Source organism: Rhinopithecus bieti, unplaced genomic scaffold (assembly GCF_001698545.2).
Source record: "Rhinopithecus bieti isolate Rb0 unplaced genomic scaffold, ASM169854v2 scaffold_38008, whole genome shotgun sequence".
Taxonomy (NCBI): Eukaryota; Metazoa; Chordata; class Mammalia; order Primates; family Cercopithecidae; genus Rhinopithecus; species Rhinopithecus bieti.
The window spans coordinates 829,425-852,304 of record NW_016815997.1 but is presented as its reverse complement, the minus strand read 5'-3'; the positions used below and the strand labels follow the sequence as shown (position 1 = coordinate 852,304).

Sequence of the window (22,880 nt, the reverse complement as noted above, 5' to 3'; positions counted from 1 at the left end):
AAAGCAAAAGCATAAATGGCTTCAGCTGATGATAACCACTTTGCAGGAAAATGCAAAACTCTGATATATATATTTAAAAAAAATGACTTGGGCTAGGGTGTGGTCTGCTGAGGAGGACAGAGAGGGGATATGAAGCAGGGGATGGGTGAGAGCTTGTGGAAGGAAGCTGAAGGGAGGCTGGGCTCTCAGGGCAGGGCCGAAAGTGCTTGCTGCATTTTTCACGGGACAGATTGCAGAAATCTTGCGTGCTGTAGAAGGATGGAATGGCCGTGGATCTACAGGAGTCTCTGAGTCATACACGAGCTGGTCGCGTCCAGGTAGAGCCTGCGGTTGCATTGTGCGAGTTAAAAATCTGTTTTTATCTGTCACTTCCTCTGGCCTGCACAGCCTCTCACGCAATGGTGGAGAGAATTACCCCATTTCCCGGAGTGGAATGTTTGTTTCCTGAGTGTCCTCTGGTTCAAAGACTCTGCATTTTTAGCGTCATTTGTTGTTGCTCCGGGCAAACGGGTCAAGTATCCTCATGCCTTAAAATCTCCTCTCTGACTTCTGGACGGTATTCCTTAAATCTCCATCTTTCTTCCAACATTTAGCAAGATGAGGGCTGGAATTTTCTTTCTTTCTTTCTCTCTTTCTGCCTGTCTGTCTCTCTCTCTCTTTATTATTATTTTGTGTGTGTGTGTGAGATGGAAGCTTGCTCTATCACCAGGCTGGAGTGCAGTGGCGCGATCTTGGCTCACTGCAACCTCCGCCTCCCGGGATCAGAAGATTCCTCTGCCTCAGCCTCCCGAACAGCTGGGACTACAGACACGTGCCACCACGCCCAGCTAAGTTTTTTTTGGTATTTTAGTAGAGATGGGATTTCACCATGTTGCTCAGGCTGTTCTCGATCTCCTGACCTCATGGTCTGCCTGCCGCGGGCTCCCAAAGTGCTGGGATTACAGGCATGAGCTACCGTGCCCTGCCGGAATTTTCTTTTGAAGTGTACCAGTGTCCCCTCTGTAAGTCTATGGAAGAAAATGCATGATTGTTATTGTGGTTCTTATGATTATTGTCATTACTGTTTTGAGAAAAGGTCTCGCTCCATTGCCCGGGTTGGGGGGCAGTGGTGCCATCACAGCTCATTGCAGCCTCAACCTTCTGGGTTGAAGCAGTCCTCCCACCTCAGCCCCCCAAGTAGCTGAGACTGCAGGTGCATGCAACCACACCTGGCTAACTTTGTGTATTTTTTGTTTTTGCAGAGATAGGGTCTTGCTAGGTTGCCCAGGCTGGTCTCGAACTCCTGGGATGAGGCGATCCTCTGGCCTCATCCTCTGAAAGCACTGGGGGTACAGGCCTGGGCACCTCATCTTGTATTACAGATGGAAGGTGCAGACAGAGACATATTCATGATTGTCTGTGAGTTCATCACTGTTCAGGGAGTTGTACAATAACCACCACCGAATTTCTCCTTCAAAGGGTACAGTCAGAAGCAAGCAATTAAATAATGAAGGAGTAGACTTGTTGCACCTGCTCCCCTGTTTCTATTAGGTCCACGCAAAAGTAATTGTGGGTTTTCCCATTGAAAGTAATGCCGATGAATTTCTTTCAATGGCAAAAAGGGCAATTTCTATTGCATACTTCTGAACAGGTGGACAGAGTCAGAAACAGAGTTTGCAGGCTGGGCATGGTGGCTCACGCCTGCAATCCCAGCACGTGGGGAGGTCAAGGTGGAAGGATCACTTGAGCCCAGGAGTTTCAGACCAGCCTGGGCATCACAGCAAGACCCCGTCTTTATGAAAGAAAAGAAAAAAGAAAAGAAAAGAAAAGAAAGAAGGGAGGGAGGAAGGAAGGAAGCAAGGAAGGAAGGAAGGAAGGAAGGAAGGAAGGAAGGAAGGAAGGAAAAAAGGGTACAAACTGGGAATCAGCAATATTGGGACCAAGGCTGTGAGCCCAGTCTTTTCCAAAGGCTCTACCTTGATGGGGGGAAAGAAAGTATAATGCCATACCACCAAGAAAAGTTATATGGTCCTCAAAGCCAGGAAGAAGACTAGAAGGATGGAATGATGCATCCTGACCTCTGTTCGTTCAGGCTGTCAATCTTCCCTAAGGCTTTCTGAAGTCACTGGCAGAGAGACAGAGAGAAAGTATCCAAAGAAGGAGGGCCCTGGCTACTTTCAGACCCTCCTCAACAAAAACAAAGGGTTTCTACTTCTACTCTCAAGAAGGGTATTGATTTTAAAACCCACCTAGGAAACTATCATGCCGACCATCAAACATGCTCTCACTGCTCCAGATCACTTGCCATTCAGTTGGGTGGATGTTTACATTGATTTCATTCCTATTAACCAGCATCAACAGTCCTACACCGAGATCTACCTTTACTTCTTCAAACAGAATCACTGGCTACTTGTTCTATCAGCTCTACTTCACATTTCCTAACTGAAACCTTCAACACTGGCGGAAACCAGAAACTCACCCCTTTTCAGGAGATGGGAATGCTATGAAATGCATGCACAGTCAGGTGGCAAGGACGGGGAAGATTCCAAATGTCCTGAGGTTTTAGTCACCTTTCCCAACCGCTGGAAATTGGTGAACTGGCCAAAGCCAACTTAGAAACACAATCCTCTACAAAAATTCAAGCTCTTCCCCTCCCCCACACCTGGAATTGTGCCACTTTTCCAAATGTTCCAGGGCATCTTTGAAAGGAAAAGGCATGCACAGAGCCATAAAGGGACATATCTAGAACCTGGCCCTGGCTCTGCCATTAGCTGGCCAAGTGCACTGGGGACAGTCCTTAAACATCTGTAAAACGAAGGCATCTATGGGAATCTTTCAACTGTAGGCCTATTATCCTCATTTTGGGCTCTCGGGAATCATCTTCACATGGCCTATCTATTCTATTCTGAAATTTTCTGAACTCTTTCTATGTTCCCTTTTTCCTGTCAGCTCCAACTCTTGGAACATCTGCACTGGGAGGACCCTGGAAAATCATTTAATTTCCTTAACAAATGAAGCAACTGATCACCCAGTAAGAGGAAAGCCCCGCTCTGAGCTCTGACCATCCATGTGCAGCACCCTTCTCACCACACAGCCCACCCTACCATTCCACTTGTCTCCAAATGTCACAGATCCCAACACAAATCCTGTGGTTGTTGCTCCAGCATTCCTTCTACTCTCTTACCTTGTCCAGTAGCCATGTGGTCAGGAAAAGCTAACATGATTAACCTGACTCCTTGTCCCAGAAATGGGTAATCCTATCACCCACCCCTGCCACAGTGATTGGTCTAAGAAACCTGGGCCCAAGTCAAGCATGGCATTCTCCTGGCCAAAGGGATTGGTTGAAAGAATGGCTAAGTTTCCTGATACCATCTAGGAATGAAGACTCTGCACCTTCTGAGAGAGCTATTGAAAGTCAATTCTCTTTTCCCTCTTCTAGAAAGGATGATGTTTAGCTAGGAAGGATGGAACCACTGCAGCCATTTGCCCCCATGACAAAAGCTGGACTTGGGATAAAACATGCATCACACAAGGCAGAGGGGAGCTACATAAAGGCACTGTATATTTGATGATGATGCTGAGCCACTGAATCAAACCACTTCTGAAAATCACTGTATTAGTTTGCTAGAGCTGCCATAACAAAATACCACAGACTGAGTAGCGTAAACCACAGAAATTTATTTTCTCACAATTCTGGAGGCTGGAAGTTCAAGACCAAGGTGCTGGCAGGGTTGGTCTCCTCTGAGGCCTCTCTCCTTAGCTTGCAGATGGCTAACCTCTCACTGCCCCGTCACAGGGCAATCATGTCCCTAGTTTTTCTCTGTGTGTTCTAATCTCCTCTTCTTACATGGGCACCAGTCAGACTGGATTAGGGCCCACCCTAACAGACTCATTTTAACCTAATTGCTTCATCAAGGCCCTAGCTCCAAATTCAATCACATTCTGGGGTACTAGGGGTAAAGACTTCATATGAATTTGGAGGAGATAGAATTCAGCCCATGGTACCTGTCTTACCTCTGTACCTTCTGCTACTTGAGCCAATGAATCTCCTTCACTGTATAAGCCAGTTCAAAATGCATTATTTGTTTCTTGTAATATAAATACCCAACTGATATAAATATACCAAAGATCACACAAAAAGCAAATCTATCTTTACATCCGAAAAACCTCCCAATTAACACTAAAAAATAGAACCAGCTCCCTTATGCTCTTACCACTTCANCCTGGGCCCGGGAGTGGGAGGGCAGTGGGCGGGACATAGGCGGGTCGGGGGCGGGTCGGTAGGCGTGGCTACACGGGTTCCGGTTTTTCTCCGTCGGAGGTCGGGTTGCGCCTGCGCAGTCGACCCCTGTCGTTCCCGGGCGCGGGGAAGTTATCAATGAAGAACCCCGAAATGCGCCATTTTAGTCCCTTTGTTCTTTTTGTTCCCTCCCTCCCTGGGTCCAGACAGTTCATTCTTGCTATGTCCCATTGACACCTGGTGTCCCGAGATTCCTGAATTTCTTCCCAATGTGCACCAAGGGACGAGCATGTGTCAGGAAGAAAGGAGGCAGGAGGTCAGGAAGAAAAGGGATGCTGTTGGCAGTGGATTAATTTCCTGAGGTCTCTTCTGAAATCGCCACCATCGGGGGCTGAAATGTTCCGGCAGTCCTGGAAACCAGGAGTCTGAGATCAAGGAGTGTCAGGGAGGTGTTTCCTCCAGAGGCTGTAGGGGAGGATCCTTCCTGCCTCTCCCAGGTCCTGAGGGCTCCAGGCGTCCCTGGGCTTGTGGCCGCATCACTCCAGTTTCTGCCTCCGTCTCCACGTGGCCTCCTGCTCTGTGTCTGTGTCTCTTCTTCCCTGTGATAAGAACACCTGTCATGGCATTTTGGGCCTATCCTAATCCAGGCAGATCTGATCTTGAGATGGTTAACAAAGGAATTCTGCAAAGACCTGTTTCCAAATAAGGTCTCACTCCAGGTCCTGGCCTTTAGGATGTGGACAGCTCTGTCTGAGGGCCACTGTTCACTACACTATAATTAAATTCAGTTTTTTTCCAGAGGCTCTAGGAGACCATCCTTCCTGCCTCTTCCAGCTCCTGGGGGCTCCAGGCACCCCTGAGCTTGTGGCCACAACACTCCAGTCTCTGCCTCCGTCTCCACGTGGCCTTCTCTTCTGTGTCTGTGTCTCTGTGTCTCCTGTCTCTTAAGAGGACACCTGTCATTGCATTTCAGGTCCACCTTATTCTGGAAAGGCTGTACCATTTTGTTTTGTTGTGTTTTGTTTGTTTTTGAGATAGAGTCTCTCTCTGTCGCCAGGCTGGAGTGCAGTAGTGCGATCTTGGCTCACTGCAACCTCTGCCTTCTGCGTTCAAGCAATTATTCTGCCTCAGCCTCCCAAGTAGCTACGACTATAGGCAGGGACCACCACGCCCAGCTAATTGTTGTATTTTTAGTAGACACGGTTTCGCCATGTTGGCTAGGAAAGTCTCCATCTCTTGACCTCGCAATCCGCCCACCTCGGCCTCCCAAAGTGCTGGGATTGTGCGCGTGAGCCACCACGCAAAGATGAAAAGTCTGTACTTCTAAACGAGTTTAGTGGTGAACAAGAATTTTAGGAAGATCCTGCTCAACTCCCTGCAGCTGGTCTGTCGAGAACCTGATTCGTGACCGGGCGCGGTGGCTCGCGCCTGTAATCCCAGCACTGTGGGAGGCTGAGGCAGGTGCATCACAAGGTCAGGAGTTCAAGACCAGCCTGGCCAAGAATACAAATACAAAAAAATTAGCTGGGCGTGGTGGCGGGCGCTTGTAATCCCAGCTACTCCGGAGGCTGAGGCAGAGAATCGCTTAAGCCTGGGGGTGCGGAGGTTGCAGTGAGCCAAGATTCTGCCACTGCACTCCAGCCTGGTCAACAGAGTTAGACTCTGTCTCAAAAAAAAAAGAACCTGATTTGTACGTGCCGCATCGTTTCTGGAAGACAAGTGCCTTTCAAAGCAGCCCATGGGAAGGGAGAGTGGCCATCATGGTGACAATGTCCAGGACAGTTGGCCCCTCTGTCCCCTGCAGAACCCACTCTTTTTTGTGTGTGTGATGGAGTTTCCCTCTTGTTGCCCAGGCTGGACTACAGTGGTCCAATCTCGGCTCAACGCAACCTCTGCCTTCCAGGTTTAAGTGATTCTCCTGCCTCAGCCTCCTGAGTAGCTGGGATGACAGGCATCCACCACCACACCCGGCTAATGTTGTATTTTTAGTAGAGACAGGGTTTCACCATGTTGGTCAGGCTGGTCTCGAACTCCCGACCTCAGGTGATCCGCCCGCCTTGGCCTCCCAAAGTGTTGAGATTATAGGCGTGAGTCACCATGCCCGGCTGTTTTTGTCTCTGTTTTTTTTTTTTTTTTTTTTTTTTTTGAGATGGAGTCTCACTCTGTCACCCAGGCTGGAGTGCAGTGGCGTGATCTCGGCTCACTGCAAGCTCTGCCTCCTGGGTTCACGCCATTTTCCTGCCTCAGCCTCCTGAGTAGCTGGGACTACTCAGGCACCCGCCGCCACACCCGGCTAATTTTTTGTATTTTTAGTAGAGATGGGGTTTCACTGTGTTAGCCAGGATGGTCTCGATCTCCTGACCTCGTGATCCGTCTGCCTTGATCTCCCAAAGTGCTGGGATTAGTCATGAGCCACCGCGCCCGGCCGTTTTTGTCTTTTTGAGATGGAGTCTCGCTCTGTCACCCAGTCTGCAGTGCAATGGTGTGATCTCAGCTCACTGCAACCTCTGCCTCCCGGGTTCAAACGATTCTCCTGCCTCAGCCTCTGGAGCAGCTGGGACTACAGGCATGCACCACCATGCCCAGCTAATTCTTTTTATTATTTTGTGTGTGTGTTTTTAGTAGAGACGGGATTTCACCATGTTGGCCAGGCTGGTCTCAAACTCGTGACCTCAAGTGATCCGCCCACCTCACCCTCCCAAAGTGGTGGATTGCAGGCACACACCACCACGCCTGGCTAATTTTTGTATTTTTAGTAGACACGGGGTTTCGCCGTGCTGCCCAGGCTGGTCTCGAAATGCTGACCTCAGGTGGTCCGACTGCCTCGCCCTCCCAAAGTGATGGAATGAGAGGTGTGAGCCACTACTGAGGTAGCCGTCTCATGTTTTTTCAGATGGGGTCTCACTGTGTTGCCCAGACAGGAGTGTAGCGCTACGATCACGGCTCACTACAGCCTTGACCTCCCAGGCTCCAGCAATGCCCCCACTTCAGCCTCCCAAGTAGCTGGGACCACAGACACGTGCTACCACGTCAGGCCAATTTTTGTACTGTTTGTAGAGACAGGGTCTGGCTATGTTGCCCAGGCTGGTCTTGAACTCCTGACCTCAAGTGATCCGCCCGCCTCAGCCTCCCAAAGTGCTGGAATTACAGGTGTGAGCCACCATGCCCGGCTAATTTTTGTATTTTTAGTAGAGATGGGGTTTCACCATGTTGCCCAGGCTGGTCTCAAACTGCTGACCTCAAGTGATCCACCCGCCTTGCCCTCCCAAAGTGCTGGAATTATAGGTGTGAGCCACCACGCTCTGCTAATTTTTGTATCTTTAGTGGAGATGAGCTTCGCTATGTTGCCCAGGCTGGTCTGGAACTGCTGACCTCAAGTGATCCACCTGCCTCGCCCTCCCAAAGGGCTGGATTTACAGGTGTGAGCCATCACACCCTGTTAATTTTTGTATTTTTAGTGGAGACAAACTTTCGCTATGTTGCCCAGGCTGGTCTTGAACTTCTGACCTCAAGTGATCCGCCTGCCTTGCCCTACCAAAGTGCTGGGATTACAGGTGTGAGCCACCACGCCCGGTTAAGTTTTGTATTTTTAGTAGAGATGAGCTTTCGCTATGTTGCCCAGGCTGGTCTTGAACTGCTGACCTCATGTGATCCGCCCACTTCGCCCTACCAAAGTGATTGGATTATAGGCGTGAACCACCACGCCTGGCCCTTCCTGTCCAGTATGTATCTCCACTGTTTGTTCTCTGTGCATCCCAGCAGTCACTCCTGGCTGTGTTCTGCCCTCTCGACCCAAACTCATCGTCCATCCATCATCTGACCTATGCTTCTGGACACTGCAACCGTGCAAACACTCTCTCTCCATCTAAAGGAAGAAGAAACAGAGGTTCAGAGTGGTTGAGTCACTTACCCACAAACAATGGAGGAGGGATCTCCACCCAGGTCCCATATTTCATCACGGCCAACGTTTGATCTTCCTGGGATGAGCCATGTAGCCTGAGGCTGTCTGTTGAGAAAGATACGGTCACAATGTAGAACAGTGTGCCCATAATTAATAAGACAGGTGTCCTCATGAGAAGAGGAGAGGAGGCTGGGTGCGGTGGCTCAAGTCTGTAACCCCAGCACTTTGGGAGGTTGAGGCCGGTGGATCATGAGGTCAAGAAATCGAGACCATCCTGGCCAACATGGTGAAACCCTGTCTACCAAAAATACAAAAATTAGGCCAGTATGGTAGCACCACGCAGGACTAATTTTTGCATTTTTAGTAGAGACGGGGTTTCATCATGTTGGCCAGGCTGGTCTTGAACTCATGACCTCAGGTGACCCGCCCGCCTCAGCCTCCCAAATTGTTGGGATTATATGGGTGAGCCACCGTGCCCAGCCAAGTGTTACTTTCCATCTTTTTAGAGACAGTCTCCCTCTGTCACCCAGTCTACAGTGCAATGGTGTGATCACAGCTCACTGCAGCCTTACACTCCTGGGCTCAAGTAATCTTCCCACCTTAGCCTCCCAAGTAGCTGGGACCACAGGCACATGCCACCATGCCTGGCTAGTTTTAAATTTTTTTTTAGAAGTGGGGTCTCACTATGTTGTCCAGGCTGGTCTTGAACTCTTGGGCTTTTTCTGCCTTAGCCTCCCAAAGTCCTGGGATTACATGCATGAGACAATCCAGACTTTCTTTCTTTCTTTTTGTTTTTTTTTTTGAGATGGAGTCTTGCTCTGTCGCCCAGGCTGGAGTGCAGTGGCGTGATCTCGGCTCACTGCAACCTCCGCCTCCCGGGTTCAAGTGATTCTCCTGCCTCAGCCTCCTGAGTAGCTGGGACTACAGGCAACCACTTCCATATCTGGCTAGTTTTTTGTCTTTTTATAGAGACGGGGTTTCACCATGCTGCCCAAGCTGGTCTTTTTTTTTTTTGAGATGGAGTCTTGCTCTGTTGCCCAGGCTGGAGTGCAATGCAACCTTCGCTCACCGGAGGCTCTGCCTCCCGGGTTCACACTGTTCTCCTGCCTCAGTCTTCCTAGTAGCTGGGACTACAGGTGCCCGCCACCCCCCCCAATAATTTTTTTTTTTTGTATTTTTAGTGGAGATGGGGTTTCACCGTGTTAGCCAGGATGGTCTCCATCTCCTGACCTCATCATTCGCCCGTCTTGGCCTCCCAAAGTGCTGGGATTACAGGCGTGAGCTACCACGCCTGGCCCCAGGCTGGTCTTGAACTCTTGACCTTGTGATCTGCCCACGTTGGCCTTCGAAAGTGCTGAGATTATAGGCGTGAGCCACCGCACTTGGCCTCATTTATCATTTTATAGTTACATTATAAATTGTCATTTATTATTTCATAATTACATTATAAATGATCATTTCATAATTCATTAAATATTGTCAGTTATTTCATAATTACACTATAGATTATCATTATTTCATAATTACATTATAAATTAATTTTACGATTATATTATACATTAGCATTTATTTCATAATTACATTAGATTATCATTTACTTTTAAATTACATAAATTATCATTTATTTCATAATTAAATAAATTATTTTATAATTACAAATTATCATTTGTTTCATAATCACAATACAAATTATCTTAATTTCATAATACCATTAAAAGTTGTCATTATTATTTCATAATTACATTATGTAATGCTATGCGTTAATAACTATTACTAATACAATAATTAACAATTAAATTAATACTTAACTAACAATGTATAATATGTAATTCTATAATTACGTCATAGACTATGATCTCTAATTTATACATAAATTATATTATTCAAATATATTACAATTTGCAAGTCTAGTATGGAATCCCGTTACAGGATCCTATTATGTTTCAGAATTTTATTAAATATATTTGACTCTATAATTGGAAGATTTTTAGACCCTCAACCGACGCCCCCCCCCGTCCTGTTTTGCTTAAGGGCGATGACCACAGACCCGGCCCAGGTAGGCGTCCCTGGGTTACCCCAAGGTCAGGTGGCAAGCAATGGCGGAGGGGCGGGGGGGGGGGGGGGGGGGGGGGCGGGGGGGGGGGGGGGGGGGCGGAGTGCGCACGCGCAATGGCAAAAGGCGCGGGCTCCCGGAAGTCCCCGCCCTTCGCAGGGCGGGGCCCAGGGCGCAGAAGGAAAAAACCGGTGTGCGCGGCGGGTCGCTTCCGCGAGGCCTCGCGCCGGAAGGCGGAAATGAGCGTCACAAGAGGGCCGGGCCGGCCGACGGGCGGTGGGGCGTCGGAGGCGCCTCCAGGGGACGGTGGCGGCGCCGGGTGGTGAGCGCGCCGTCCCGGGGGTGTCGGGGGCGGCGGGAGCTTGGCGCCAGCGGCGGCGGCGGCCTGAGAACGCAGGCGGAGCCCCCGCGCAGCGTGAAGTGCCCGCCCCGTGCCGCCCGGGCCTGGCCAACGCTTCGCTGGTCGGACCCGGGCCCGGGGACCGGGGGCTTTGGAGGCGGGGCGGGGCCTGGGGGGCGGGGCGGGGGCCTGGGGGGGGGCCTCGGGGGTCTCGGAGGGGCCCGGCTGGGGTTTGGGGGGCCGGGGGTTGGCCTGCGGGGGGGCTGAAGAAGCAGCCGGGGCCGTACGCGGGGAACCGGGGCTGGGAGGTTGCGTGCGGGTCGCGGTCGGGGTCCGGGGTCCCTGGAAGTAAGGGTGGGGCTGAAGCGGTTCCGGGGACTCCGCCGGAGGAGCTGAGGCCTGGAGCGGTCTCGGAGGGCTGGGAGCTCGGGGACCGGCTGGGGTCCCCAGGGTTCGGCGAGCGGGAGAGTGGGCGGCCTGGGACTAGCGGACGTGGCGCTGCGGTCGCTCCCAGGTGTAGACTGGGAAGCCAGGGGCTGTCCGGGGGTTTCGGAGGCGGGGGCTTGGGGGCTCATCCAGGAGTGCGGTGACCGAGGGGCGCGGGGTACCGAGTGGCCGAGGGCCTGAGCATGCGGGGGGCCCTTCAGGGGGGCCCAGGGGCAGCCCGAGGTTATGCTGGGGGGCTGCGGTCGGTGGGAAGACCGGGGGCAGTGCCAGGTACTGGGGGTTGGGCAGCCAGGTGTCCCGGGGTGGTCGGGGGGCGCTGGAGGCCACCGTGGGGACGGGTCCTCGGTGGTGTCGTTGTGGGGGCCGCCTGGGTCCTGGGGGGAGGGTTCACTGGTCTCTGCCCAGGCTGGAGCCCCTCCCTTGTGCCCCACTGACCTTTTCTGGTACCTTCTCCACCCTCCCTCCCTTATTTGGCGCCTCCCACCTCGGGCTTGGGCGAGGAGGCCGTCTCCTGGGCCTGGCAGGAAGCCTCCAGATTGATGTGGTGGGCGGCGGGGCCAGAGGCGGTCACCTGGGATGTGTAGGTTTCTGTGAGTGAAGGTTCGTCTGCTTGGAGTTGGCCGTCAGGAAGTGGCTGCCGTGGTCAGCTCAGTAGGGAAGAGGTGGGGTAAAGAAGGTGGGTGGGTGGAGGAAGAAGGCGCAGATGGGGGACTCTGGACCCCAGCATGTGGAAAGTTCCTTGTACTCTTTGGCTTTGAGTGGGTTAAAGCTGGGATACGTCCGGCCTTCGGGGAGGTGACTAGGGTTCATGGTTCTGGCTTGTTTTCCTAGCCGGAGACTTCCTGTTTTATCAGTGCAAGTACAGGGCCGCGGCCCCTCCACAAAGCCTTTCCCGATGGCTGCACCTGCGCTCTCCCTGGCCCCTTCCCTTCCCTCCAAGGTCTTTCTGCACCTTCCCGTGGAGTTAGGTGCTTGTAGCTTCCCCCTCCGTCCTTGACCTGCATGAGGGGCCTGGTCGTGCTCAGCTTCCTATTCTGCAGGCCTTGGGAGCTGCTGGGTGCTGGATGTAGGGTGTCAGGCAGTGCTGGCCGAGGCTTCGACACTAACCTGTTCTTCATCAGCTCGGCTTTTTCCCCTTTAGTGTACTCTTAATGATTTCAAAAAGTAAAAATCTCCGTTGAGATGGCTTTTAACAAAGTAGAAACCAGTCTCTGACACGGCAGAGAGACACTGCCGTTTCTCTTCTCCCAGTCCCAACGTGCCGGCCGGTGTGGCCCCTCCTCATGGGCGGGGGGGGGCGGGGGAGCCGGGGGGGCCGACGCTGACCGTCTGCGTCTTCTGTTCCAGGCCCAAGGTCCCGGAGGCTATGGCCGCGGCTACCATCGTGCACGACACGTCTGAGGCCGTGGAGCTCTGCCCCGCGTACGGCTTGTACCTGAAGCCCATCACCAAGATGACCATCAGCGTGGCGCTCCCGCAGCTGAAGCAGCCGGGGAAGTCCATCTCCAACTGGGAGGTGATGGAGAGGCTGAAGGGCATGGTGCACAACCACCAGTTCTCCACGCTGCGTATTTCCAAGAGCACCATGGACTTCATCCGCTTCGAGGGGGAGGTGGAGAACAAGAGCCTGGTCAAGTCTTTCCTGGCCTGCCTGGACGGCAAGACCATCAAGCTCAGCGGCTTCTCCGACATCCTGAAGGTGCGCGCGGCTGAGTTCAAGATTGACTTCCCCACCCGCCACGACTGGGACTCCTTCTTCCGCGACGCCAAGGACATGAACGAGACCCTGCCGGGGGAGCGGCCGGACACCATCCACCTGGAGGGGCTGCCCTGCAAGTGGTTCGCCCTGAAGGAGTCGGGCTCCGAGAAGCCCAGCGAGGACGTCCTGGTCAAGGTGTTTGAGAAGTTCGGGGAGATCCGGAACGTGGACATCCCCATGCTGGACCCCTACCGGGAGGAGATGACGGGCCGCAACTTCCACACCTTCAGTTTCGGGGGGCACTTGAACTTCGAGGCCTACGTGCAGTACCGCGAGTACGTGGGCTTCATCCAGGCCATGAGCGCCCTGCGCGGGATGAAACTCATGTACAAGGGCGAGGACGGCAAGGCCGTGGCCTGCAACATCAAGGTGAGCCCTGGGCGCCGAGACCCACACGCTTCCTCCCTCGGGCGGCTTCCTTCCAGCACGGTCAGTAGATGGCTCCCAGCCACACCGCTGAGGCTGTGGGGACCTCGCCTGAGTAAAATGACAGCAACAGCCCCGTGCCCGTCAAATTTCAGAGACACTGCTGTGAGGTCGAGTAGGGGGTCTGTGCTGTGGTTTTGGAAATTCGGTATCTTAAGGAAGATGTATAGTAGGTGAGGGTTGGATCCTCAGGAACTGTGACAGGGATTTGAACCGTATCAGAGCCAAGAGAACCTGGCCTTCCCAGAATGCTCCTTGAAACTAGGGATGAACGTTCCCTTACGCCTCATGTGCTGTTTGTTTGTTTGTTTGTTTTCGAGACAGAGTATCGATCTGTTGCCCAGGCTGGAGTACAGTGGCGCGATCTCTGCTCACTGCAACCTCCGCCTCCTGGGTTCGAGCGATTCTCCTGCCTTAGCCTCCCGAGTAGCTGGGACTACAGACACGTGCCACCGCGCCTGGCTAATTTTTATATTTTTAATAGAGACGGTTTCGCCGTATTGGCCAGGCCGGTCTCGAACTCCCGACTTTGTGATCTGCCCGCCTTGGCCTCCCAAAGTAGTGGGATGACAGGCGTGAGCCACCGCGCCCAGCGTTGCCTCATGTGTTTCGACCCGTGTTGGCTTCGCGGTGACCAATGAACCAGCCTCCTGGAGGAGGTTTTGTGGCCTTAAGATGTGCCCCGTGGGCGTGGGCAGGAGGCCCCGGGGTGGTCGTGGCCACAGGAAATGGTGGAGCCGGGTAGCGGAAGGGGCACTGTGTCTTGCCGCGGTGGCGCATCAGTTGTGTCCAGTAAGTGGCGAGCGGTCGTTGGTGTTCCTCGTAACTCCGTGGGATGCGCTAAGTCTTGAGCCACTGATGGTGACTTGGAGGGATGGGTTTGGCTTCTGGGTCCCACTGTGTGGGTCTGCACCGGACGTGAGTGGTGAGCGGGCGCTGAGGCTCTGAGGACGCTCGGCCCTGCGGCCCGGGAGACGGAGGGAGGGGGCGCCTGGCCGTGTGTCTGGGGGGCTTTGGGGGAAGGCCGTCTCCCACTGGTTTTTGCTTTTAAAGGTTTCTTTTGATTCGACCAAACACCTGAGTGATGCATCAATTAAGAAGCGGCAGCTGGAGAGGCAGAAGCTTCAGGAACTGGAGCAGCAAAGAGAAGAACAAAAGCGCAGAGAGAAGGAAGCGGAGGAGAGGCAGCGCGCGGAGGAAAGGTACCTTGTGCGGGAGTGGGCCCTCGGCGCTGGTGTCCGGCACCTGGGAGTGTGCCCGGACTCGTGTGCGTGTGGATGCATGTATTCCTGTGTGTGTGTGTGCATGCTTGTGAGCTTCTGTGTACCTGTGTGCATGGAGGCATGTGTGCCTGGAGCACGCGTGCCTGTGAACGGGTGTGTGTCCTTTGTATGTACGTATGTGTGCCCCTGTGTGCCTGTGCGTCTGTGAACCCATGCCTGTGTGTGTGCATGTGTGTGAGCTCGTGTGTGTACCTGTGTGCATATGGACGCATGTGTGCCGTGTGTGTGCCTCTGCATCTGTGCACACGTGTCTGTGTGCATGCGTGCCTGTGAGTACCCGCGTGCATGTGTGTACCTGTGTGCGTATGTACACGTGTGCCCACCTGTGTGCATCTGTGCACACGTGTCTGTGTGTGTGCATGTGTCTGTGAGCTCGTGTGTGTACCTTTGTGCGTGGGTGTACCTGTGAGCATACGTACGCACGTGTGCCGTGTGTGTGCCTCTGCATCTGTGCACGTGTCTGTGTGCATGCGTGCCTGTGAGTACCCGCGTGCATGTGTGTACCTGTGTGCGTAGGTACACGTGTGTCCACCTGTGTGTGCCTTGCATCTGTGCACACGTGTCTGTGTGTGCATGTCTGTGAGCTCGTGTGTGTACCTGTGTGCATGTGTGTACCTGTGTGCATATGTATGCATGTGTGCCCGTGTGTGTGCTTCTGCATCTGTGCACACATGCCTGTAAGTGCGTGTGTACCTGTGTGCACGTGTGTGTACCTGTGTGCATGTGTACGCATGTGTGCCCATGTGTGTTCCTCTGCGTCTGTGCACACGTGCATGTGTGTGAGCTCGTGTACCTGTGTGCATATGTATGCATGTGTGCCCACGTGTGTGTGCCTCTGTGTCTGTGCACACGTGCCTGTGAGCTCGTGTGCGTACCTGTGTACGCATGTGTGCCCCCTGTGTGCCTCTGCATGTGTGCACACATTCCTGTGAGGTTGCGTACCTGTGTGCATGTGTGTACCTGTGTGCGTATGTACGCATGTGTGCCCACGTGTGTGTGCTCCTCTGCATCTGTGCACACAGCACACATATGCCTGTGTGCATGCTTGTGTGCCTGTGAACCTGTGTGTGTCCTTTGTGTGTGCACGTATGGGTGTGTGTGCATGCCTGTGGGTGCGCAGCTGTGCATGTGAGGACCTGCGTGAGTGGCTGTTTGAGACGCAGCAGAATATGCGTGTTTATGTTCGCTTTCCTGTCATGCATCACGGTCTGACGTGATCTCTGGTGGTTCCCAGGACCGTCCCTTTCCCGAAGAGCCACCTCTTCTTCCACATGCTGTTCACATATCCCACTGAAACAAGCAGAATGCCTTGGCCGTTTGCAAGTTTGCATTTAGGTTGAGGCTACGTTTACAAAGTGAAGTAGAGGGTTGATGGTGATGGCCAGATTTAAAACAAAACAAAAAACCACAGGATGAAAACCCAGTTTTACTTAGGAGGGCTTGAAGGCAATGGCCTTGAGTTGTTCACTGCGGTTGGGGTACCAAAGACAACCTCAGGTCACTCTTTGTAGCCCTTTTTGTCTTCTTAGCGTCGCGGGACGGAACCAACAACTTGCTGTGCATCGAGGCGGATTCCTCGTCCTTCTCCATCCCTCCTGCTGTGCCCTCTTAGTGAGGCGGATTCCTCCTCGTCCTTCTCCATCCCTCCTGCTGTGCCCTCTTAGTGAGGCGGATTCCTCCTCGTCCTTCTCCATCCCTCCTGCTGTGCCCTCTTAGTGAGGCGGATTCCTCCTCCTCCTCCTCCTCCTCCTCTGCCTCCTCCTCTGCTTCCGCCGCCTCCTTCTCCTCCTCCTCCTCCTTCTCCTTCTCTTCCTCCTTCGCCGCCGCCTCCTCCATCCCCCCGCCAGGCTGTGCCCTCCGAGGACTTCAGTGCGTCCTGCGCGTCTGCTTCGTGTCGCTGATAACCGAGTCTGGGATGTGTTGGACTTGGCTGAGGGGCTCCTGGACAGCCTCCGGTGGGACCGAGTTGGTCCGTTGTGTTTCCGTTTCTCACTGCTTTACGTGACGCTGGTGCCAGTGTGTTGATGTGTGTGGTGGGTGATGTTTGCAGGATAGTGCCGGCACTGAACTCCTGGAAGCAGGGTCATCCTGCCCTTGGTGCTCCTTATACAGCCCCCGTTGCCTCCCCAGGGGAGAGTGAGGCTGTCAGCCTCTGGATCTGAACCCCGAGGGCTCCTTAGATGAGGCAGGTGCAGCATGTAAGCGAGTGGCCGTGAATGGGCTGGGAGGCCCAGGTCAGCCGTCAGGAGCCCCAGGACCCAAGGCAGGCAGTACACAGAGGCAGACACCCTGGGAGGACAGGACGTGCTGCTGTGTCACCATCCTGGGAGGGGCGGTTCGGATGTGGGGTTGAGTCGGGGTCCCCTGTGTTAGCCGCTGTCAGGCCGACCAGGACAGCCGGGGTGGGAGACAGTCCTGGGACGTTACAGGGACTCTTCCAGGGTGCAGACACAGCCCAGGCCTGACTGAATGTGCCTGTCCGCGTTCTGGAAGTGGGCAGTGGGACTCAGAGCCTCAGATCTCTCAGTCTTGTGGGACTGTCCCCGCAAGGTTTCAGAAAGCAGCTTGGGGATGAGGAGAAGCTGCATCCTTGACCTTTCCCCGAGGAGAGATGGGCGTGGGAGAAGTGAAGTGTGTTTCTGCAGGGAGAGGCCCCGTCCACCTGGCCAGACCACACAGGGCTTCGGGGAAGCAGGGCCAGGCCGTGAGCTTCTCCACAGCAGGACAGGGTGGCTGGAGCCCTGGGGGAGGGCTCCAGGGTGGCCCGTGGAGCTGTCCTTCCCCACGCAGGGCCGTACTTGCCCCTGCTGCCCCCCACTGTCGTTCCTCCGAGGCTGAGCATGAGAGGAGGCCCAGGGCAGCCTCCGGCGTTTCTCTCTGGTGGGTGGAAATGAGGCGTGTTTGGCCCTCACAGGTGACTTGGAGCTTGATGAGAGCTGTCCTCCGAAAGCTGCCCAGCCTTGAGGCGTCAGTGTGAGTCCCGCCTAAGGGCGTGCTATGTGCTGGGCTGCCCTGAGCCGTCCTCTGAGCTCGTGGGGTGGTGACAGCTCACAGGACAGTTAAACCTTCAGCACATGAAACTGCTTGAGGACCTTCTTACCCCGGCCGGAGACCGTGTGGATCACTGCCTGGCTGTCGGCACCTGGCCCGGCTCCCTTCTTGGGGTGGTGGACAGCGGGACGCTTTTTCTCCCGGCCTGCTCTTCCCCATCCCCGTGTCTCCTCGCCTTGGTGTCTCTGCGGGTCTGCGTCATCCCGGCGGGCTTTGTGGCCTCGCCAGGCAGTTGGTGGCACCCACCCAGGCTTCAGAAGTCTCGGCCTCTGTGTCCTGTTCTGTAGGAGCGGCTGTGACTTGTTCCCGTGTTCGGTGGTGCTTTAAATCCCTCTGAGAACCGCACGGCGGGGCAGGGTGAGCTAGGGAAATCCTTCTGTCTCTCGTGGACTCTCTGGGGACCCTTCCCGGCCGCATTCATACTCACTTGCGGGACGCCCCTCTCCACAGGAAAAGTGTGAGGAGCTGAGTGGTGTGGCTGTGGTTGGATTTGTTTAGAGAGAGGTCCCCCCATGCCAGTGCTGTGTGGTGCCCTCACAGGATTCCTGCATGACACGGACTCACCAAGCGCGGTTCCTGGTGGGCAGAACTGGCCTCCTCCGCGCTGCTGGGCATCTCCAGGGCTGCGTCAGGCCTGCTCGGGTTCCTCGGTGCTGCTTAGAGCTGCATGCGGGGCTTCCAGGCCGCTCTTCTTCTTCTTCTTCTTCTTTTTTTTTTTTTTGTTGAGATGGAGTCTCGCTCTGTTGCCAGGCTGGAGTGCAGCGGTGCGATCTCGGCGCTCTGCAAGCCCCACTTCCCGGGTTCAAGCGATTCTTCTCATTCTCCTGCCTCAGCCTCCCAAGCAGCTGGGATTACAGGTGCCCGTCACCATGTCCGGCTAATTTTTGTATTTTTAGTAGACACGGGGTTTCACCGTGTTAGCCAGGCTGGTCTTAATCTTTGTGATCTGCCTGCCTCGGCCTCCCATAGTGCTGGGATTATAGGTGTGAGCCACTGCGCCCGGCCCGGGCCACTCTTACCATGTTTTGCTGTGTTTTGTCGCCGCTGGGCTGCTGGGGCGGGCAGGGGTCCCTCCCCATCCAGCTGTGTGTATGGTCGCCACCCTGCTTGTTGAGGTCATGGGTGATAGTCACCCAAAGAAGTGTTCTGGCATTGAGTGCGATCGGAAGAAACCACGTGCCCCCTTCCCTGGGAAGGGCCCGTCCTGCCCTGCTCCCTCAACGCCCTCTCCACAGCCCCAGGCAGCCGGGCTGGCGGTTTTGTGCCGTCGTGGGTGGGCCCTTTCTAGAATTTCACAGAATGGGGATCTGTGCGGTCTATTGTCTTCAAGGCCGGATTGTCCACTTGGCTCTGGTGCAGGGCTCTGCACGGGGCATGTCCCTCCTCCTCCTCCCTGGCGTCGGGGCCGCCTCCCTGGTATGTGCGCATTCTGGCCTTCACTCGTGATTTTTAGAAAGCTTTCCTGTGGAGCTGGAACCTGTTTCCTGGGGCCTCTGCCGTTTGTGCTCAGTGCTGTCCCGTGGATGGATGCACCAGCCGAAGCCGGGCGCCTTACGTGGGTTGGTGGCCATCTGCGTCCTTCTGCCATGCGCTGTTTCCGCATTGGGGCGCTGGCCTTTCCTCGGTGGCGGCCACAGGTGCCACACCCCAAGGATCTTCCGCAGTTTCTGGAGTTGTTGCCGACGCTCTTTCCGCCGTCCGTCAGTCTTTCCCCTCACGGCTGGGGGCGTGGCTTTTGATGTGGGCAGTCCGCTGGTCGTTTTCTTCGTGGTTTTGTGGTTGGGTCACGCTTAGCAGGATGATGTGTTGGAAGGTCACAGAGATCCTCGCCCGGCTCACTCCTTCCACCTCTCGGGCTGCTTTGTCGAGGTCCGCTTTCGGATAAAGAGTTAAATGCTTAATCGTTCGACTGTGGCCTTTTCCCCCTTGTGTGAAAAGCCACTTGTATGGTGTATCATGTGTTGGCTACAGCTGCTCTCTGTGACAAACCCCCGGTGTGTTCCACGCAGGAAACAGAAGGAGCTGGAAGAGCTGGAGCGAGAGAGGAAAAGAGAAGAGAAGCTTCGCAAGAGGGAGCAGAAGCAGAGGGACCGCGAGCTGCGCCGGAATCAGAAGAAGCTGGAGAAGCTGCAGGCAGAGGAGCAGAAGCAGCTGCAGGAGAAGATCAAGCTGGAGGAGCGCAAGCTGCTGCTGGCCCAGAGGAACCTGCAGTCCATCCGGCTCATCGCCGAGCTGCTCAGCAGAGCCAAGGTACCCGGGGGCTCCCTCTGCCGCCGCCAGCCACACCCGGGCTGCCCTCGGTGCCGTCCCCTGAAATGCGGGTGGTGTCATGGCGCCGTTTCCCCGCTGGCCGCAGCTGTACCCACAAAACCAGCTTGAATGCCGAGGATGACGGCTCCTGCCCGGTAGGGTGTAGCACTTGTCTGTCGTTCCCGATGATTTCAGAGCTGTGACAGTTTCCTTTTGCAAAGCTGGTGCATTCAGGTTCCCCGAGCAGGCTGGCAGCCTCCTGGGGGCCGGGGCAGAGGCTCTCTGTTTCCTCTGGGTCCGGGCAGTGGCGGAGAGTGCAGGGGGCCGCTCTCTCTGGCCCGTGCCTCTGTGTGTGGTCCGCTGGCCTGGCTGTGACCTCACCCGTGGCCCAGAGCAGAGGGGCAAGGTGGGCTGGGTGGAGGGCTGAGCACGCAGAGGGGGCCTGCCGTGGGCCCGGGTCCCTCCTCCGCAGTGTGAACCTGACAGGTCTCACCAGCGCCGGTACTGACGACCCCCTCAGCACCAAGAGCCTCCTTGCTCCTCCTGCAGGCACGACGGGTAACTCCCATGAGCCCGGGGCCAGGGCCCAGAGACAGACAGACCTCCCCAGGACAGACGTCCCCAGCACGCTCCTTTTGTCCTCAGGAGGGCTGCGTCCCCCTGGAGTCCAGCGCGGGGCGACCCCATAACCTGTTGTCTGATTACAGTTGTGATAAGTCCCCGGGAAGGAGCATGACAAGAGGCTGAGACATGTGGCAGCCCAGTCCTTACCTCATGGTGAATATTGAAGACACTAACCCAGGCTAGGCCAGGCTCGCCCCGCGGCGGCGGCGGCGGAGGCGGCGTGTGTCTGCGGCCTCATTTCAGCTCCCTGCTGCCGGCGGCCGCTTGTGACCTAACTCCAGGCCCCTGCGTGCAGCCTGGTGGGGCTCCCGGCAAGGCCCGGCTCTGCCCGAGAGGCCGGCCCCGGGGCTGTGCCGGGTCGCTTCGCCAAGGGGTTTCCTTCTCACTCCGACGCATGATGGCCCCAGGTGTGGCCCAGGGAGCCGAGGGATGGACGGGCTGGACCTGGCTCGCCGTAGGAGACGCCCCCACCCCCGGGCTGGAGTCCAGCCAGGCCGCTGATCCTGCATCCCCAGACCATGGGGCCTCCAAACACCTTCCCAGCTCCTCTCCCACGTGTCCGGCGGGGCTCAGGAGTCAGGCTCAGCTGCGCTTTCCTCTTCCCTGCAGGCCGTGAAGCTCCAGGAGCAGGAGCAGAAGGAGGAGAAGCTGCGGCTGCAGCAGCAGGAGGAGCGGCGGCGGCTGCAGGAGGCCGAGCTGCGGCGCGTGGAGGAGGAGAAGGAGCGCGCGCTGGGCCTGCAGCGGAAAGAGCGGGAGCTGCGCGAGCGGCTGCTGAGCATCCTGCTGAGCAAGAAGCCGGACGACGCCCACGCACACGACGAGCTGGGCGTGGCGCACGCCGACCTGCTGCAGCCCGTCCTGGACATCCTGCAGACCGTGTCGTCCGGCTGCGTGAGCGCCGCCGCGCTGCACCCCCTCGGCGGCCAGCTCCCCGCCAGTGCCCCCAAGGAGAGCCCGGCCCACCCGGAGGCCGACGGCGCTCCCAAAAGCGTGAACGGCAGCGTGGCCGAGGAGGCCCCGTGCAGGGAGGGCCAGAGCTCCTGTCGCGTGGCCCCCGAGGATGGCTCTCCAGAGAAGAGGTGCCCCGGCGGCGTCCTCTCCTGCATTCCGGACAACAACCAGCAGCCCAAGGGCCTCCCTGCCTGCGAGCAGAACGTCTCCAAAAAGGACACCCGGTCGGAACAGGACAAGTGCAACCGGGAGCCCAGCAAGGGCCGGGGCCGGGCCAGCGGAGACGGGCTGGATGACCGGCACAAGCGGGAGAGGAGCCGGGCCCGGCGGGCGGGCAGCCGGGAGGACGGGCGGCCGCGCAAGGAGCGGCGGCCCCACAAGAAGCGCGCCTACAAGGATGACAGCCCCCGCCGGCGCAGCGCCAGCCCGGACCACACCCGGTCCCGGAGGTCCCACAGCAAAGACAGGCACCGGAGGGAGCGCAGCCGGGAGCGGAGGGGCAGCGCCAGCAGGAAGCACAGCCGCCACCGTCGCCGAAGCGAGCGCTCGCGCTCCCGGTCCCCGAGCAAGCACCGCAGTACCTGGAACAGGTAATGACGGGCGCGGCCTCCCCGTGGCCTGTCCGGGAAAGACCAGGACTGCTCGAGCGTCCTGGCTGCTCCTTGGCCGCTCTCCGTCCACCCCCTGCAAAGCGAACACCCTCCTGCAGCCAGGAACGTCCAAGGAGCCCGCGGGCAAAGAAGGAAGACACCATGCTTTAGAGATCCATCTCTCTCCACTCACCGCAGCATACTGGGCACTTCAGTTTCCAACAGGTAGTCCTTTCTAACTTGATCCCATAGCTTTCATACGGCCAGTCCTCTCTCAATCAGGAAAATTGCACAGACGGACAGTTGTCACGATGGCGGAGCGGCTGCATTCCTCCCCACGCGGGCATTTCTGCGTCTGCTTGGCGACCTCCCCGCGTGCACGGCCTAGGAGGTGCACCTGACGCAGCAGGGGAGACTCCTCAAAGGTGTGGACCACGGGAGTCAAACACCGGCACTAGAAAGAAAAGAAAAAGCGTTGCCCTGGTGATTTCCCCCCGCCCCCCCCAGTTGGTGATTTTAACTGATGGGGAAATGCAGGTTGGGTGGGATATGCCGAAACGTGATGCTGACATGGAGTCACGGATGAGGAAGGTACAAGTCCTCTGAGATCAAAACTCAAACGGGCCGTTGTTTTTCAGGTGTGGGTGCGCGGGGAGTGGTAGCCAATGGTCTGATGCTCCTGAACTTCCAAAACATTCACTTTTACCACTTCGAGGAATTACGCATAAAAGCGGTGGTCAAAAGCTTTGGTTTCTAGTAAAGGTTAGTGCGTGTGGTTTTTTTAAGAAGCTGTTTTGCTAAATTATTTTTACTTGGAATGTTTCAAACAGATTTCAGGCTGCAAACTTGTTAAGTTTTATAATCATTCGCTTCTCCAAGTGAAGCTCAGAAGTACTTAAAAATAGCTGTCACGTGCGCGTTAGGAAAGATGGTGTTTATTCCAGTTTGCATTTTTATGGTGAAATAAAATCCTTTTCCAATGAACT

The 22,880-nt window shown here is 55.6% G+C and overlaps 1 protein-coding gene and 1 long non-coding RNA gene across 4 annotated transcripts; one reads left to right on the top strand and one right to left on the bottom strand.

Annotated features, from left to right (window-relative positions):
* Positions 1-4,270: 4,270 nt before the first annotated feature.
* On the bottom strand, positions 4,271-11,531 carry LOC108516661 (uncharacterized). Its single transcript, XR_001881901.1, has 3 exons — positions 11,445-11,531; positions 8,130-8,225; positions 4,271-4,818 (listed from the first exon to the last, which is right to left on the bottom strand). It is a non-coding gene; the product is annotated as an uncharacterized LOC108516661 (long non-coding RNA).
* On the top strand, positions 11,473-22,880 carry AKAP17A (A-kinase anchoring protein 17A). 3 transcript variants are annotated; one of them, XM_017854244.1, is made up of 5 exons: positions 11,473-11,560; positions 12,308-13,088; positions 14,199-14,347; positions 19,489-19,729; positions 20,963-22,880. In XM_017854244.1, the coding sequence occupies exons 2-5, from the start codon at positions 12,327-12,329 to the stop codon at positions 21,896-21,898; spliced, it is 2,088 nt and encodes a 695-aa protein (XP_017709733.1). In that variant the 5' UTR covers positions 11,473-11,560; positions 12,308-12,326; the 3' UTR covers positions 21,899-22,880. The 3 variants fall into 3 exon arrangements, with proteins under 3 accessions (XP_017709733.1, XP_017709732.1, XP_017709731.1); XM_017854243.1 differs by lacking the exon at positions 11,473-11,560 and adding an exon at positions 11,671-11,900; XM_017854242.1 differs by lacking the exon at positions 11,473-11,560 and having other exon boundaries at positions 12,128-13,088.